This window comes from Seriola lalandi, unplaced genomic scaffold, assembly GCF_002814215.2.
Source record: "Seriola lalandi dorsalis isolate HSWRI2012SDOR001 ecotype SW California unplaced genomic scaffold, Sedor1 jcf7180002054682, whole genome shotgun sequence".
Lineage (NCBI taxonomy): Eukaryota > Metazoa > Chordata > Actinopteri > Carangiformes > Carangidae > Seriola > Seriola lalandi.
The window spans coordinates 1879824-1895847 of NW_019525235.1; the positions used below are offsets into that span (position 1 = coordinate 1879824).

General features: G+C 44.6%; 1 protein-coding gene across 2 annotated transcripts in view; it reads right to left on the bottom strand.

The window, feature by feature from the left end:
- Positions 1–1050: 1050 nt before the first annotated feature.
- Positions 1051–16024, bottom strand: part of roraa (RAR-related orphan receptor A, paralog a) — a 177513-nt gene continuing 162539 nt past the window's right edge. For both annotated transcript variants that reach the window (XM_087178264.1, XM_023422499.2), the window contains 9 exons: positions 10244–10329; positions 8616–8757; positions 5902–6297; positions 5146–5267; positions 4908–5040; positions 3792–3899; positions 2694–2804; positions 2367–2479; positions 1051–1967 (listed from right to left, as the gene is read on the bottom strand). In XM_087178264.1, coding sequence (XP_087034390.1) covers positions 1803–1967; positions 2367–2479; positions 2694–2804; positions 3792–3899; positions 4908–5040; positions 5146–5267; positions 5902–6297; positions 8616–8757; positions 10244–10329 — 1376 coding nt within the window. In that variant the 3' untranslated portion in view covers positions 1051–1802. The remainder of the gene's footprint in view (positions 1968–2366; positions 2480–2693; positions 2805–3791; positions 3900–4907; positions 5041–5145; positions 5268–5901; positions 6298–8615; positions 8758–10243; positions 10330–16024) is intronic.

Here is a 16024-nt window from a genome sequence, read left to right on the forward strand (position 1 = left end):
CCCACCCAAAAAAACAAAAACAAACAAATACTCATAACCTTCTGAGAGAAGCTTGTAAATGTGCTTTTAGGTTAGACAACGTATCTTTGTCATCAGGCTGTTAACTAGCTTGCTGTATCTTTAGCTTCCACTAGATGGAACAATTGGATTACAGTCAATGTGTGATCGTTCCAGTCCAACCACAAGAATATTTGATATTGATTTGCTAGACCTGGCTGATTTTATGTTTTATTTTTATGTTTTTTAATAAATGACCATTTCCCAATAAAATGAGGACCAAATATTTAGAAAATAATATGAAAGAATATGAAAACCATTGTGTTGCAAATGTCTCACCATACCTTTGTTTTACTTATGTTTTAAATGCTGTTCAATCCACATCTGTTCATAACACTGAACAGGAAAGCCTTGACACTGTAACATTACCTTTACTGTACGTGTGCATATATTCTCTAAAAGAAGTATCAGAACTACATTTTGACAGGTGTTGTCAGGCAGTTGTTGAGCTAACAGGTGATTAGAGTGTCTCTAACCTGCCTTCTCATACATGCCTCTTTGTTAACCGGCGAGCAGCCACGCCAGCCATCCTACCAGACTGCCCTAACAACTTGTAGACCAGTATCATCTGTTGCTCCCAGGACCCGCCTCTATGACCATGGTTCAACTTGTATTTCTTGTGCACATGCAACACATCACTAGGTAAATATACACGTCTTAAATTAAAGAAAGGTGTAAATAAAAGTGCCTTATCAATTCAACAATTAAGAATGGTCTAACTACTAATATCATACATGTTATTTAAAATAGATTCTATAAACATTACTTTTTTCTGTATAGTAAGTACTTATGACCATATACCCTGTAGTACATTATAAAACAGGTGGAATGGACCCTTTTCATTGTGTTGGTGCCCTGTGCTTCTCCAGGGCACCTGTCCAGAGAAGGATTAATAGCAGATGGCCTTACATGATTTCACTATGCAACAATGGTGGATGGAGTCTTTGACAGCTAAAATCATTGCGGTTTCATTAGAATTACCAGAATTCTATGTTTCTTTTTTTTTTTTTCTTTTTAAACGATTGTCCATAGAGAGGTACCGATTGCATCACCATGCCGACGGCGCCTCCCTTAAAGTTGCTGTGAGTTTTCATTCCAAGCACTGCGTCCAAAAGATACGACTGAACACAAGAGAAAAACGGCTGAACTTGACCAAAGTGTGCGCATTTATCCGCTTTTTATTTCGGGATAGGGACAGGACTATTTGAAGTGTTGAATATGAAAATACTAAAAAACTGTTTCGGGAGTGTAATCTGAAAAATAATACTGATGTTGATTCATCTTCATTATCATCTTCATTTATCTACTGAAGATGTCTTCAGCTATTTTAACGCCAATAGTGTCACATTAATTGTTTATATGATTACAAGTCAGATGCACAGATAAATCATCATAATAGTGATTCAATAAATATTGGTGAAAATGAATGAATGATCGTAATGACTCTCAAGTTCCATGTTAGAAATGCGCATAAAAAGGTCAAATTCAACCAGACAGAAATTATTTGTCCCTATCTCCTCTTCATGTCCCATGGGGTGTCGGGTCCCACAAGTCTTCCAAAGAGAACTAAATTCAATAAAGTAAACCTTGAGAATCAACTCCCTAAGCCCTCCCCTCCAATGCAAAAGAAGAAGTTGAACAGCGTGCCATCTGTCCGCTCTGGTTTGTGCAGGGCACCAATAAAGTGTCTCAGATTCCTCCTCCACATTCCCCTACGGTGGGCACACTGGCACCTGGCAGGGCTGCTACCCGTCAACGGGCATGGACTGCTCAAAGTCTGATCCGAACAACTCCTTGTATAAGGGGGGGAAGTGGGCACGCACAATGTCTGGGTATATTGCTTTGAAAGCTGTAAGCTTCTCTGTATGCCTACTGCACAGCGCTCGCAGTGTCGACACTTTGCATATCAACTGTGGAGAGAGAGGAGACAGGCTGTTTAGATTTACATGGAGGCAAGGACATGGAGCAATGGTAGTGAAAAACATTCTTCCCTACAGTGTATTCCCACTCGCACAGGGGCAAACAGACTTGTAAATATTGAGCCAAGCGCTCAGACACGAGGAAAACTTGACATTTCATATCATGGAGCTGGTACAATTGATAAATTGCCACTATTTTACTGATAAAAAAAGTATGTAACATTATGAATGCTTCCCCTGAAATCTATTAGGTAAATCTAATGTACAAAAAATGTTTGATAGCCTGTGGGTAAAGATCCTAAACAGCAGGAGATTACACTGCTACAACATGCTTAGCAGACAGCCACTTTCAGGGATAATGGATGGAGCATGTACTGCATCGCACTGTACCTTTGTAAGTATACCATCCTCTCTGTGGTTCTTCTGCAGGACGTGCTGGAGGGCCAGTTGGATCTTCTGTTGGAGTTTCTCCACCTTCACCTTCTCCTGCAGCCAGGACCGGTCTGAAAAGGAAATTATCAGAACTTTTCGTTACTGCACAGTCACATGTAGGCCACTTAACAGTCAACTTGGCTCATGTGAAAAGTAATGATGCACTGCCACTAGTCTAAGATATTAATTGATAGAGAAAAACAGGAGGGCAACAGCATTCCTTATCGTGGTGAATGTGTGTCTATCCTTTTTTTTTTTTTTCCTTGCACTGTGAATGACACCTACCAGCAGACATCAACACAAAGGCGGAGAACAGGGCGATCTCATCCTCAGACAGGTGCATAGAACACAAGTTTTTCCCAAACTCGAAGACGGAGCTGATCAAGTCGTCACAGCCTGCCACAGCAAAGGACGCAGAGAGAGGGCTTAGGATGAGGAAGACCAAAGAACAACATTCACTCTTGATCTTTATTGGGAGAGAGGCACACGGGGAGGGGAGAGGAAGGGGAAGGAATGAAAAAGAACGGCATGCTGACAGCACATGGGAGCGTCTTGAGCAGAACAGGCAATGCTTTTACTGAGTTTTGCCTCCCAGACGAGTCACTTTTGGCAGTTGGGTGGTGTTATGCAAGCCAAAATGAGGTCACTATTGAGGCTTTTAGTTAAATCAATTATCGGGGATAGAGAGAGACAGGCGGATGCCACTGCGGCTCGGGAAGCCCATCACTCTGCCTCCCCCACTGCGGACCCCTCTGCACAGAACACACAGGACACTGGGACAGACACACATGCTCGCTCGTAAACACACAAACACAGAGTTACAGGGATTGTTAAACTCACACTAAGAAACAGAATTCAGCATTTTTTACTGCCACTATGGGACACATTTACATTTTTCGTCAAAAGGCAGTTGGAAGTGCAAGAAAATCCATGGTGGAGAGTCTTAGTAATGTCATGGCAGCCAAACACAAATGCTATTTGCTTTTGCCTGAGATGTTTTATGTCAGACTATCAATGATGGTTTTGATAGCTCTCTCCCAAAAGACACTCTGTCTGGCTTTATTTATTCCACAGTTACAGGAGCCATATGCAGCAGAGCCTCACTAACATCTCTGTTCTACCATAAATAACCACTGCAGAGACAGCAATGCCAGGTGAGGCAGGGACGAGTGCTCAGTGTTTGCTTCCAGGCCTTCAGCATTGTGTAGAACAGAACAGCAGACTCTAATTTTGGCTATTACACCAAGGAAAGGAGTATAAGACACTGTAAGAAAACACACACAGCAGCAGCAGCAGCAGCAGCACCAGCAGCACACTAATACACACATGCACACTCACTCAAACATGCACACACACACACACCCACCCACCCACTCTACTTACCTAATGACTTGAACACATCAGGTCCGGCATATTTTCCATCAAAATAGACTGTGTTGTTTTGCGAGTCAAAGGCACGGCACATTCTGACAAACACAACTTCCAAAGAGCCTGTGGAGACATACAGGAACAAGATGCTGAATCTGAGCTTTGTTTCTTTCTTTTTTTTCTTTTTCTCCCTAACAGTTGCACATCAGTCAGGGATGCAAAGCACATGATTGTGCTTTGTGCTATTCTTCAACAATATGAGTAACACAACCACTTTGAAATAGAGACGACTGCCATCAGAGGGAAAAGAAAAATCACCTCTGCAGATGATAATATCACAGATGGGAGGCTATTCTTCCATAATGACATGCCAGATAAAAATTGTGCTTCATTCAGTAGTGACAGTGCTTATTCATTCAACCTTTATTTAGTGAGATAGGTGGGGAAATTATTCTATGCTGTAATTTGTACCACTCAGTAGGAGTGGATAAGAGGATCAGGAAAATATAACAGAAGCCATTACTGCCTCTAAGGAAGATGCTACTGTTTTAAAATGTCATGTCTGACAAGGGATCTCAGTCTTTATTTCATTATTCATATGGCTGTGCTAATGTAAATAATACCCAGGGAAAGACCCAAGAGAGGTGTTTGTTTGCTGCATGCGCAGTAGGTGTGTATGTGTGTGTTTGAGCATCTCTATTTATGCATAAATATAGGTGACAGTGTGCACAGAGCCGTATCAGTGTTTAATATTCTGTAAGTATGTCTTCACGAGAGCAATTCCAATGGGCAGACATCACTGGTGTCTGGGAAAAGCGGGGGAAATGGCAGCCGTCATGATAAGTATTATCTGAGCTCAGAGAACACATTGCTTATCTAACACTGTGTCCATCTTTGCTATGTATGTAATGAACAGAGGAAAATAGAGAGCGACAGAGACAGAGAGAGGAAACAGGCAGGGCAGGGTCTCCTCTCTGTGACACTGTCTGTGCGTGTGAAGAAGAGGGCTTTGTGCAGTCAGGTCAGCTACGCCCTTGTGACAATGCCAGAGGGGGGTGGTGGTGGTGGTGGTGGTGGTGGAGGTGGTGGGTGAGTCTGACGGCAGCAGGCCATGTTGACAGGCTGTCATACCTGCTTTCAGCAGCACTATCTGATCGTTCTGACACAGCTCCATGAAGCCGTCGATGCGCTTGGCGAACTCCACCACATACTGAATGGCCTCTGTTATTTTGATAGCACACAGCTGCCACATGACTTCCCGGGGCTAAGAACAGATAGGACAGAGAATGGGTTATCTACTTTAAAACAATGTATTTGATGATTGCGACTGCTGTGGAAGCCAGCGCGGGCCCGGCTGCGGTCAAGATACCTTGTTCTGGTAGCTCTCCACCTCTTCCTGCAGGAAGGCCTGCCAGGTCATCTGCTGCAGCTCCTCCCTCAGGTACTGACATGTCTCCATGTGTGACTTGGAGATGTTCTGGGCCAGGTGCTCTGCAATACAACCATCATCACAAACCCAGAAGATCACAGCTGAGATCTGAATGTTCCTCACAAGGCTATGAGAAAGTGAAGACCTCACTGATGAAATATGCCACAGGAAAAGAAGATTTATTTACTGAGCTTTCAAGAAGGAGGAGAGGCGGATACGCGTGGGCTTTTTTGACTGGGAAAAGGCTTGTTGACATTTCCTTTTACTGCCTGCAGGAAGCTCATAGCTTAAGGTTGAGGCAAAGCCAATCTAGTTATGACACAAATGCATGGAGAGGAGGAGGGGTGCCACGTTACTCACTGAAACAAAGGTCACATTTTCTCTGAGAGAAATATTGAGTATAAGAATTTAAATGGTTTTGAAAACACATCTGTTAAAAGGAGTTCCTGGGCACAGGGGAGCCTAAAAAAATGATTTCCCCAGACGCCTGCCCTGCTGGATCCTGATTGGCCCTAATTAATGGAAACTAATTACAAAAAAGAGGCTCTTTTAATGAGTGTTGGAGATGAGTCTCCAACCTCCTGCTATTTTAAGCAACCTTTGTGTCGTTTGCCCCACGGTTGAGTTGTTCTCCCCCCTCCTCCATTTTGCTGTCTCTCCTCTTGTCTCCCCCTGTCTCTCTCTCCCGCTCCTTACCTAGTTCAGCCATGGACACGGTGGGGGAGGTTTCTCCGTTGGTGAAGGAGCAGTAAGGGAAGAAGCCAGAGCCGGGGGCAAAGTCGCAGATGGGCTCCGGCTTGATGCCGTTGATGTCCAGGCCTGACTGGTCAGGAGATGGCTGGATGTCCAGGTAGAAGCTGCTGACCGCAGAGTCTGGTTTGCTGCCATCTGGGGTGTGACCGTCCATGTAGCCGCTGAGGTCGTCATGGAGCTCTGTGAGGCCATTGGCTGACAGGCCATAGCTAGGTGTGAGTGGCTCCGCCTCCCCAGGCTGTTGTTGGTGGTCACGCTGTTGCTGCTGCAGCCGGTGCTTCTGGACCTCGGCATACAGGCTGTCTCGCTGCTTCTTCGACATGCGGCCAAACTTCACCGCTGTGATTAGCAGGACAAAAAATACAAGTGAGACTCAAGTGAAACATCCCAAACAGTTTAAACAGATGCTGCTCTACTTTATTTCTATATATGTGGCAACAAGGGGCTTCCCTGCGTAACGTAAAATAAGTCACCAAAAAATATAATTTGTATTCAAAATAAAACGAAAGCCCTAGTTAATGAGTCGATGTATGATTGTTTGTAAATTACTCATCCTCCATGTTACTCATCCATTTTGTGAATTTTGTCAATTTTATTGCTGAGTCTAAAAACCATACACTCCAACATGTGAAGTAATCTCATATCAAATCAAATTATCTCACACTATTGACTAAGTTCTTATTCCTCATTGTGAAAAAATAACTCTTGGAGTCTGAGACAAAATGACTTGCTTGGACAACAGCGAAAAAGGATTGAATTGTGGATATTTTTTGGGCACATTAATTCCCTGCTGGCTACAAACTGTTTTCAGAGGTCAATATGTGCCCTCCTCTGACACAGTAACACACAAAACTCATCTATGTTCAAGTTGTATGTTGCTATTAGACCAAAAGATGCCAGCTTTTATCATCATACGCCACTAGACTGATGTACAGTCGAGTACTAAAGAGTGAGACACTCTCTTAACAGATAACACTGATGACAAAAAAGTAAATCTCCATATTTCAGAGGGGGGATCAGTAATGACAGAGATTATTGCAAAAAATGAACAGCTTCATAAGTGCAGGGGCAGAAGTGGGAAGTGACTAACAGCTTACCAGCCACTCAAACATGAGAAGGCTAAGTTGCTGCCTCCTGTTTCAAGGTTTCCAGACTAAACAGTGGTGCTGAGAATGAGACTCCTTGGCCAGAGTTCTGGGGGCCTGGCAGTATGTCAGCTGGTCACAGTGAGTGTGTGTGTGTGTTTGTGTAAGTGTGTGTTTTTGTCTACGCACAGTGGAGCGATGCAGAGGAGAGTGCGGGCAGATGGGCTCTGGTTGTGTTGAGTGAAGGCAAGAGTCACCTTCGTCTGTCCCAAGTGTGTGTGTGTGTGTGTGTGTGTGCATGTGCACATGTGTGCGTGTATTAAGTGCGATTTGAGAATGTGTGTGTGGCTATACAAAGGCCCTCATAAGTGCTAATGTACTTCTGTGTTCATTCACATTCATGAATATATATGCATGTGTGTAACTGAATTAAAGCAAAACAGTGTGCATAAAGGCATGCCGGCCTCTGTGCATGTATGTTCAGGTTCTCACTTGTCTGTGTGTGTTTTACAAAAAAAACAAAACAAAAGCATAACTGTGCTCTGCTTTGTTCTGATAGAATCTCCTCAGCTCGGCCCAGTCTGGACCAGCACGGCACAGCAGGAGCACTCCAGCATACATCCCCACCTGTGTGCTCCCATTACTGCATCTCAGCTGCAGCAGCACTAATGACAACCTCGAACAACCTCCTATTTCATCAAACCTAGTTTCTATCACTGCAACAAATTAGGCCCGCAGACAAAGCACTCACCTGCAGACAGTGAATGAAGAGTGACGTCTTAGTGTTCACGTCAAAGTTTTTCTGAGGACATGTCTGCTCTGTCCCTTTGAGAATAACATCAGTCATTGTCTGTGTGTGTGCGTTTTTCTTTGTGTCTCCATCAAGATATCAATATACAGTACCACACAAACAAACAGCCAAGCAACCACAGTGAGTTAAGCTGTCGCAATGGAGTTATGATGTTGTTTGTTTGACTGTTTTAGGTAATATACCCCGAAAAGGATCATAAGTTTTTACAGATTCTTTTCTGAAAAATAGCCAGATTTTTGCAAGGACACTTTTTTGTCCCTACATACCAATAAGTTGTGTTTCCTGCTGTAAGAAGATGCTGACCAATGTAGTTTTAGCACAGCTCCAAAAATCTTGTGGCAACAGAGAATGCAAATTAGCTGCTGATTATACAGTAAGTATATAAGTAAGTAAATATATTAAGTATAAGTGAATAAAAAGAATATCCAGTCTGCCCTCATTCTTTTACTTTCAAAATAAACAGATGAACACCAAAACAAAAATAACAAGCCCTAACTCTACACTACACACACAAAAACTTACAACAATGACCATTTGACTTTAAGGTCCCCATGAGGAAATTCTTTCCTCTCTTGCCTGCCTTCAAAAAGGGAGGTCAGAATCCACAACAGCATCCCCCGAAGCAACTGGCTCAAAGGCACTTCAGCAGAGCACAGTCTTGCCCACACATGGGCTTGACCCGAGCTCTTCACCTCTGTCTACTCACCACGCCGCCCTGCTGCATCCGCCCACCTAAATCTCCTCTTCCATAAAGCACTTACCATCTCGTGACATGCCCACTGCCAGGCACTTCTGCAGCCGGCAGTGCTGGCAGCGGTTGCGGCTGGTGCGGTCGATCAGGCAGTTCTTCTGACGGGGGCAGGAGTAGGCTGCATTGCTCTGCTGACTCCTCCTGAAGAAGCCCTGCACAGGAGAGGGGCACGGAAACACCTCGGATGAACCACCGTGGGTGGAAAAATGTGTTGGGACTGGAGGATCAGATCATGTCTTCGTTGTGTTTTAGTGTTGACAAAACTCATTACTGATTGATAGTGATTTATTGCATTCCTCGTGGTGATATTTTTATTTTACCACTGCCAAACAGATTAGATAATAACACTACTGTGGTGGTATTTTCCTGGCTGTTATGCCGTAATATCTGGCATTTAAAGAGCGCTGTATATCAGCAGTGTGTTCAGCATGAGGGTGGTGTGTTTGGGTAGGAATGATAACAGTGGATGCTATTTTTCTTCACTGGGGTTATTAGTGTTGATTAACGCAGCACTGGCATGTGCAGTGCTAAAGGATTGCGAATGCACACCGACTGGATTCCTCATCCTTTGACTTAATGAATTGATTCCAGCACATCATTAACATGCCCCACTCTACCGCTCCATACACATATGTCTTAATTAGCTGCTCATTGGCTGTTTAATTACAAGAAAACAGCTGACAGCTGCCAAGTTGCTTTATAATGGAAGCCATTATGGAAACAGGCTATAACTGCCAGTGACAAGCAGCACTCTTTAATAATGCTATGATTTATGGTCCAAACTTTTGTACTCGCACATATCATTAAAGGCCTCTCTGCCTGGACTAATTAGCAATCATTAAAGATAGATTTCAGCAGTTTATTCTTTAGTGTTTTGTTCCTTCCAGCTCCTGTGTGAGGGAGAGAAGAACAGCTGAAAGGAACCTCTCTCTCTGTCTCTCTCTCTCCTTCACACACACACACACACACACACACACACACACACACACACACACACACACACACACACACACACACACACGAGCAAACAGCAAAGGTGCAGCCTGGCTGAGGAATGCTAATGATGTGCCTGGTGACAAGCACGGGGACAAGAATACACTCTAAGCACAAAATTCCCCTCACTATGAATGGCTGGTGCATTTGAAACAGTACAAAAGGCGGCTTCAATGGAAGCAACACACTGTAGCAAACAGCCAACAATCTGCTATAATTCAAAGCACTCTCCTTTTGATCATTTTATTTCAAGAAGAGCAGGCTGCAGCAGAGGCAAAAAACACAGTGAAAAGACATGTCCCTGGGAGGGAAAGGCAGAGCAAGGCAGAGGAATGACTTTGTACTACTAATTGTGGTTTTCTGTGATGTCCTTTGCGGTGCTTGACCACTTTAATGATCATGTTCTTGGTGTTTACACTTCGCAGTCCCTCTCCAAATCTCCGTAAAACTTCAGCAACATTTTTCAAATGTTTTTCCTCGCAAGCAACTTTCTTTATTCCCTCAATTTTCCCTGTCCTCCCCCTCTCGGCTCTCCTGTCCCTCACACACACACACACACACACACACACACACACACACACACACACACACACACACACACACTACTTCCCATGACACAAGCGGGTTTAGTCTCATGATGCTTACCTTACATCCTTCACATGTTATCACGCCGTAATGGATGCCTGATGATTTGTCTCCACAGATCTTGCAGGGAATTATTTCGATTTGAGCTGCAGAGAAGAAAAGGAAAATGAAAGAAAAAAAAAGAAAAAAATCAACATTTTGCTGTCACAAGTCACTGTACAACACCCTCACCATGGATCCATGTTGGTACATGAAAGAGCAGTGTGCTTCTAAAAACATCTCATCCGGTGGCTTTTGAATCCTCACTTCCACAGAGCATTAGCAGAATATTTACAGAGTTGTGTGTGTGTGTGTGTGTGTGTGTGTGTGTGTGTGTGTGTATGTGTGGGTGTGTGTGTGTGTAAGAGTGAGTGAGTGAGTGAAGGGAAGGAGGCCATTTTAAGTCCTCACAAGCAGCCAATGTAAACATAGTGTCAATCTGCATCCTCAACACAGCTCACATAAGGAAAAAGCTGTGCTACCCACAAACCATAATATTATCACGGTAGCGCTAATGCTAGCCGTGTGCAATGACAAAGGCTCATTTAGCCACATGAGGAGATGTATTCCCTCCTGGAAAAAACTTGACTTCACGAAGCCTCTTAAACTTCAAAACCATAAAAACCTCAGGAGTAAATCCACTGTGGCCACAAAGAATCAAAAACATGCCCACTGCGCTCGGATGGAGCGGTGGCAGCGGCTGTGTGTGCACGTCTGTGTGTGCTATAGAAAAAGGGTTCAGTGGGGGTTTTAGCTGTGGTGTTGTGCTGTTGACAGGCTTGTGATTCACGCGCCATAGAGGACAAAAGCACGGAGAGGACAGGCCTCATCCATCGTTGGCCTTCTCTTCAGGAGAAGACCACAGGGCAACACAACAGAACAGACAGAACACACAGACATCAGAGACACAGAACTCCCAGCTTGTCCCACTGCTCTCAGCTTTATCACTGCAGCCACTGATGCTCCATCCCTCTCCACCTCCACCTCCCCCTCTGTCTTCCCCCCTCTCTCCATCTCTCTCTCTCTCTCTCTCTCTCTCTCTCTCTCTCTCTCTCTCTCTCTCCCCCTCCAGAGATCTCTATCTCACAGCCCTCCTCCACATCTCCAACATCTCAGTCCCGCCATCCCAACAGTGCACTGCAGCGCCAGACGAACTCTGCTATCTGATCTAAATCGAGGAAAGATCACCGCGGGATATTTTCTCACGATGTAATGGTTTTCACCAACCAGTCATGCAGCCAACCAATCAGTGCAAAAAGAGATATTGCAACACAAGTCTATACCAATTAGAGGGGGGGGGGGGTATTATAATTTTGCCTTAATACGATGCAATAAAAATTATATTCATTAAAAAAGTGGTGGTACATTCACTATGTCAAAGTATTACATCAGCCTCTTCCCTCTAGCCAGGCCTCACTGTCTGCTATAAAGCCTCGTGTCTCTTCCTAAGACTAGGAGCTTCAAATATCCCTCGTACACCTTAACAACCAACCTCTTTAAACTAGTTTGATAACATCAAAAGTACTTTTGCTGGGTTCAATCCAGAGATCCCTGCCCATTTTAATCAGCTGCCTAGGAGCCTGTAATGTGTCATGTGGATAATGTCCTTGTCCCTGAGGCATGCCCGGGAGAGGCCCTTAACACAGAGCCTCTAATCCACTAACCCCGGAGCCACACTCTATTCATTCAGGAATCTGTGTCTGTTCTCCTCGCACTGCTGGAGTCAACAAGACTGGCCATGTTTACATGGAATTAGCCTACATTTTAGTAAAATGAACAAAAGGGAGTGGTGGAACATGCACAATTAATTCTCCTCCAGACAACACCTCCTGCGATTTGTGATTCTCACATACAATAGAGGGCACTGCACCTCGTCGGCCCGGATTAGAGTGAAATCCAGGCAGGAGGCGGGCTCTGACAACCTAACTGAGAGGGTTAATTTATAATTAATCTTTTCCTTGCAGTGAACAGTTGCTTGTTATTTCAGTTAGGTCTATCGCTGTATGAGTGCACTCTATTGTTTGTTTTTGTGTTCTCCCTGCATGAGCATTAGCAGTGCAGTGTGTTTCGACTCCTTTAGCATTTTCAGCCTCATTACTTACATAATTTGTTCTGACATGCACTCACAACAACTGAAGCGTGTTGTAATTATGACTAGCTGTGGTTATGTTGAACTAAAGGTTGTAGTGTTCCTCCCCTGCCATTGGGTGGCAGTGCAGGGCTGTGGCTATGGTTGTCTTGCCAAGTTAAGCCAAGCTTCCACCCACCCTATCCAGCCCACAGGCTTTTGGCTCTGAGCTCCAGCCTCTGATAGCTCCAGGCTTAGGCTGCTGCTAGCTTTCCCCACCCCCACAGCACAGCTGTGAGATGCCTTCATCTTTCCTGAAGAAGCGAAGCTGGCTGGGCGCTCGCTCAGGCCTGACAGAGGCTGTGCCACATCAGGTGAAAGCAGTGGGAGTAGAGACGCGGGGGTGCCAGGCCGGGCAGGGCATACACACACACACACACACACACACACACACACACACACACACACACACACACACACACACACACACAAGCATGCCTCACAAAGCCCTATCTGCAGCAGGAAGGCCCTGAGTGCGCACAGCCTCACCAGCTAACACCCTCTCACTCCACCGCTGCACAAGCCCCTGGATGCTCAGTGCACTCAACAGTAAAAAGGGTTTGTCTCTGGACCGGCTGAGACAGGCTCTGTAGTATCTTGTATGAGAAAAGACCTCAGTCTGAACATATAGTTATTTCCACTCTGGAAGAAGCCGCTTTCAAAAAAGAGGGGGTCAAGGAGAATAAACACTGAGCAATGACACAATGGAGATCAAATACACCATTAATTCACCTACATCATCAGCCTGAGTCAATATTTGTGTATCTGTATGACTGTGCAAGTTGTCCTCTTGAGTGACTGGTCGTGGGGCCCCTAAGCTACACTTTTGACACTGAGGATGATTTAAACTGAATTCACACAGGGGAGTCAGTCAAACAAAAAGGCCTGCGTTTATAAGCAGTCCCAATCTGGCAGTCAATATCTATTGACATGAGCTGCGGTGTTAACTGCCTCTTGGTGTGAAACAGGCAGCTGCTGGCTCGCTTGAGCTTGACCAGCGCATTGCCACTGATCCCATTCACCGCGCCTGCCTGCCTGCTTGCCTGCCTGCCTGCCTGCCTGCTTGCCTCCCTGCATCCCTTCCCTGCTAGCCAGCCCTGCCTGCTCTGTTTACGACATCAAAGCCAGGCACAGTCAGACGGGCAGCCATGCTAAAGCCCATCCCAGCAGCCTGCCGCTCCTCACAGCACTGTGAGATGGCCTCTGCACGCAGGCCACTTCAAAGACACCTGCTAAGACGCCAAAGATTATGTGTGAATCACATCGCAGTGCAATCATACCACGTGGATAACCATGAGGACTGGGCAGCAGCGCAACATCAATTTCCTGTATGCAGCAGTGCAACCTGACGTGGGTGTCTTGGACAATGGGCATGGCGGAGAGAAGAGACAGTCAGGCCGAATGTGAAAGCTTGTTCTTTGTCTGTCTGTGGCTGAGCAGTTCAAGGACACTGATTCACCACACTAGCAGGCCCTTTGAGGGGATGACGTGTCACTCAGAGCACATGTACAATAGGGCAGCGTGGCCTCTGCATGATCACCCACTGCCCTTCCCTGTCTTCACGGAGATCAACCCACTGCTAAAACCACAGTGCATTATTAAGACCTGGAAACTGACAGTCATATGTAAACACCCAGAACAATTTACCAAAAGCACACTAACAGCTCACAGGGGCCTTGTCATAGTTTATTTCATTATAGGCTCTGAACAGACACTTTTCCCATATGCGCTGCAAATGTAGCACTGCTTTATTCAGAATCATTCACAAGAAGCGGAGAAATGAGCCATTAGTATGCATCTATGTGTGCTATAGTAGACTATATTTTTGTCAGATATAACAAACATTTGATTTAATTCTCTGCAATTATGTTTTATATTGTTCAAATGCTCAATATAGCACGATGCTGGTAACATATACAAAATAAAATAAAACTGAAAATCCTACAGGCTTGTGCAAACATGGAAAATCACTAGTCAAAATCTCCTGGCTTTTCCCACTGAACCCTTGGACTACTGACATAACGCTGGAGGATTACGATTATCCCTTACATTACAGACCCATGCCCAGTGCCACCGTCATAATGCTGAGAGCTTAACCCATTACTCGATAGGACCATTAAATCATTTTCTCATGGGCTGATGATTCATGATAGAGGTGCACAATATATGAGGCCTGACACCAAGGCTTCTGTACTGCTCTGTGCATGCAGGGGTGTTACATGTTCATTGGCTTATTTACAATGCACAATCGTTCCGAAAGAAAGCATGTGAAACAGTTGGACGAAAAACACATTTGCTTCTCTGTGTCAGTTGTGTCAGTCAGTGCGTGTATATGTGTGTGTGTGTGTGTGTGTGTGCGTGTGTGTGTCGGCGGCCGTGTTGTGTTGACAGCTGTCAATGACAAGAGTGACGCAAGCCAGTGGGCTCATGTCAGAGATTATGTAAGGAACTGGACAGGGCACAACATTATGAGCAGATTAACAATTCGTCTCCCATCAGACAAACTGTGTTAATACATTCTCCTCTTATAATATTTTGCAACAAAACCAAACAAAAGCTTATGAGGATCACATGCCTGCACAGGACTGTTATACAAAAGCAGATTTTCTTAAAAACAGAGAATTTACGCATGGTCAGCAAACACAAACACCGGCTGGTAAATGTGTGCTAAGCAATCTTCCTCCATGGTTTTGTGTAGCTATCTATTTTGCTACATGAACTGATTTCTCTGGCGTTGGAAATCAGCTGTTGGTTGATAAACAGTCTTCTCTAAACAGATACCCATGACTGTCGGATCTAGCCGTAGAGCGACGACAGACTAACAAGAGCTGGAATCTGAATTTTGCCTCTCTTCATCTGCCAGGGGTCCGCTGTCATGTGAAGTCGCACAACACAATACTTTTTTATTCTCATTTATGCAGCAGAAGAAAGGTTATTTGAATGTCAGCGGCAAAGGACAGTCGTGGGATGGAACACAGGCTGAATAGTATAAATGTGTTATTTATTTAGGGATCGGAGGCTGTTGGCATATTACTATAGAGCTGTCCTAATGGCATTTGCTAGTTTGTAGCAAAAAAAAAAAGAAAGAAAGAAAAAAAAAAAGAAGCACACAGCACTGTACAGAAATTCACCTGCAGACCAAAACTCTATATCATCACTTTAAACAGCTTCCATTCAACCAATAAACACGCTGAAGTCATCAGAAAATATTCTGACCACAAGGATTAGAGCAAGGAAAGACATAATTGACACATTTTGATGTCTCTATGCTGTGTGTAGCTAATTCCCCCCCAATCATTTAGCTGTCTAAGCTGTGAACCCCCTTCACTAGAGACTAGCTATATTTGAAGAGATATTTCTGTTTCAAAAGATGGGCTCTTTAAGCCTTTCCTATTATTCCTTCATAGCAGTGCAGTGACTTTGCTAAAGCGCAGGTCTGGACCATCGCCCTGGGCTGCTTTTTGGATGAACTCATGCGTGCATCTCTGTGTTTGTTTGTGTGTGAGGCCTATTAATATTTCAACACTGCCCAACTCCAGATGCCTGTACAACACAGCAGTGCTTCTCTCTTCATGTCTCTCCCTGTATTTACTTGACTGTTTTATTGAAGTGCATTCTGACACCCTCTATGAGGGGGAGCAGGAGAGGGGAAGATGTATTCCCAAACCGCAGCA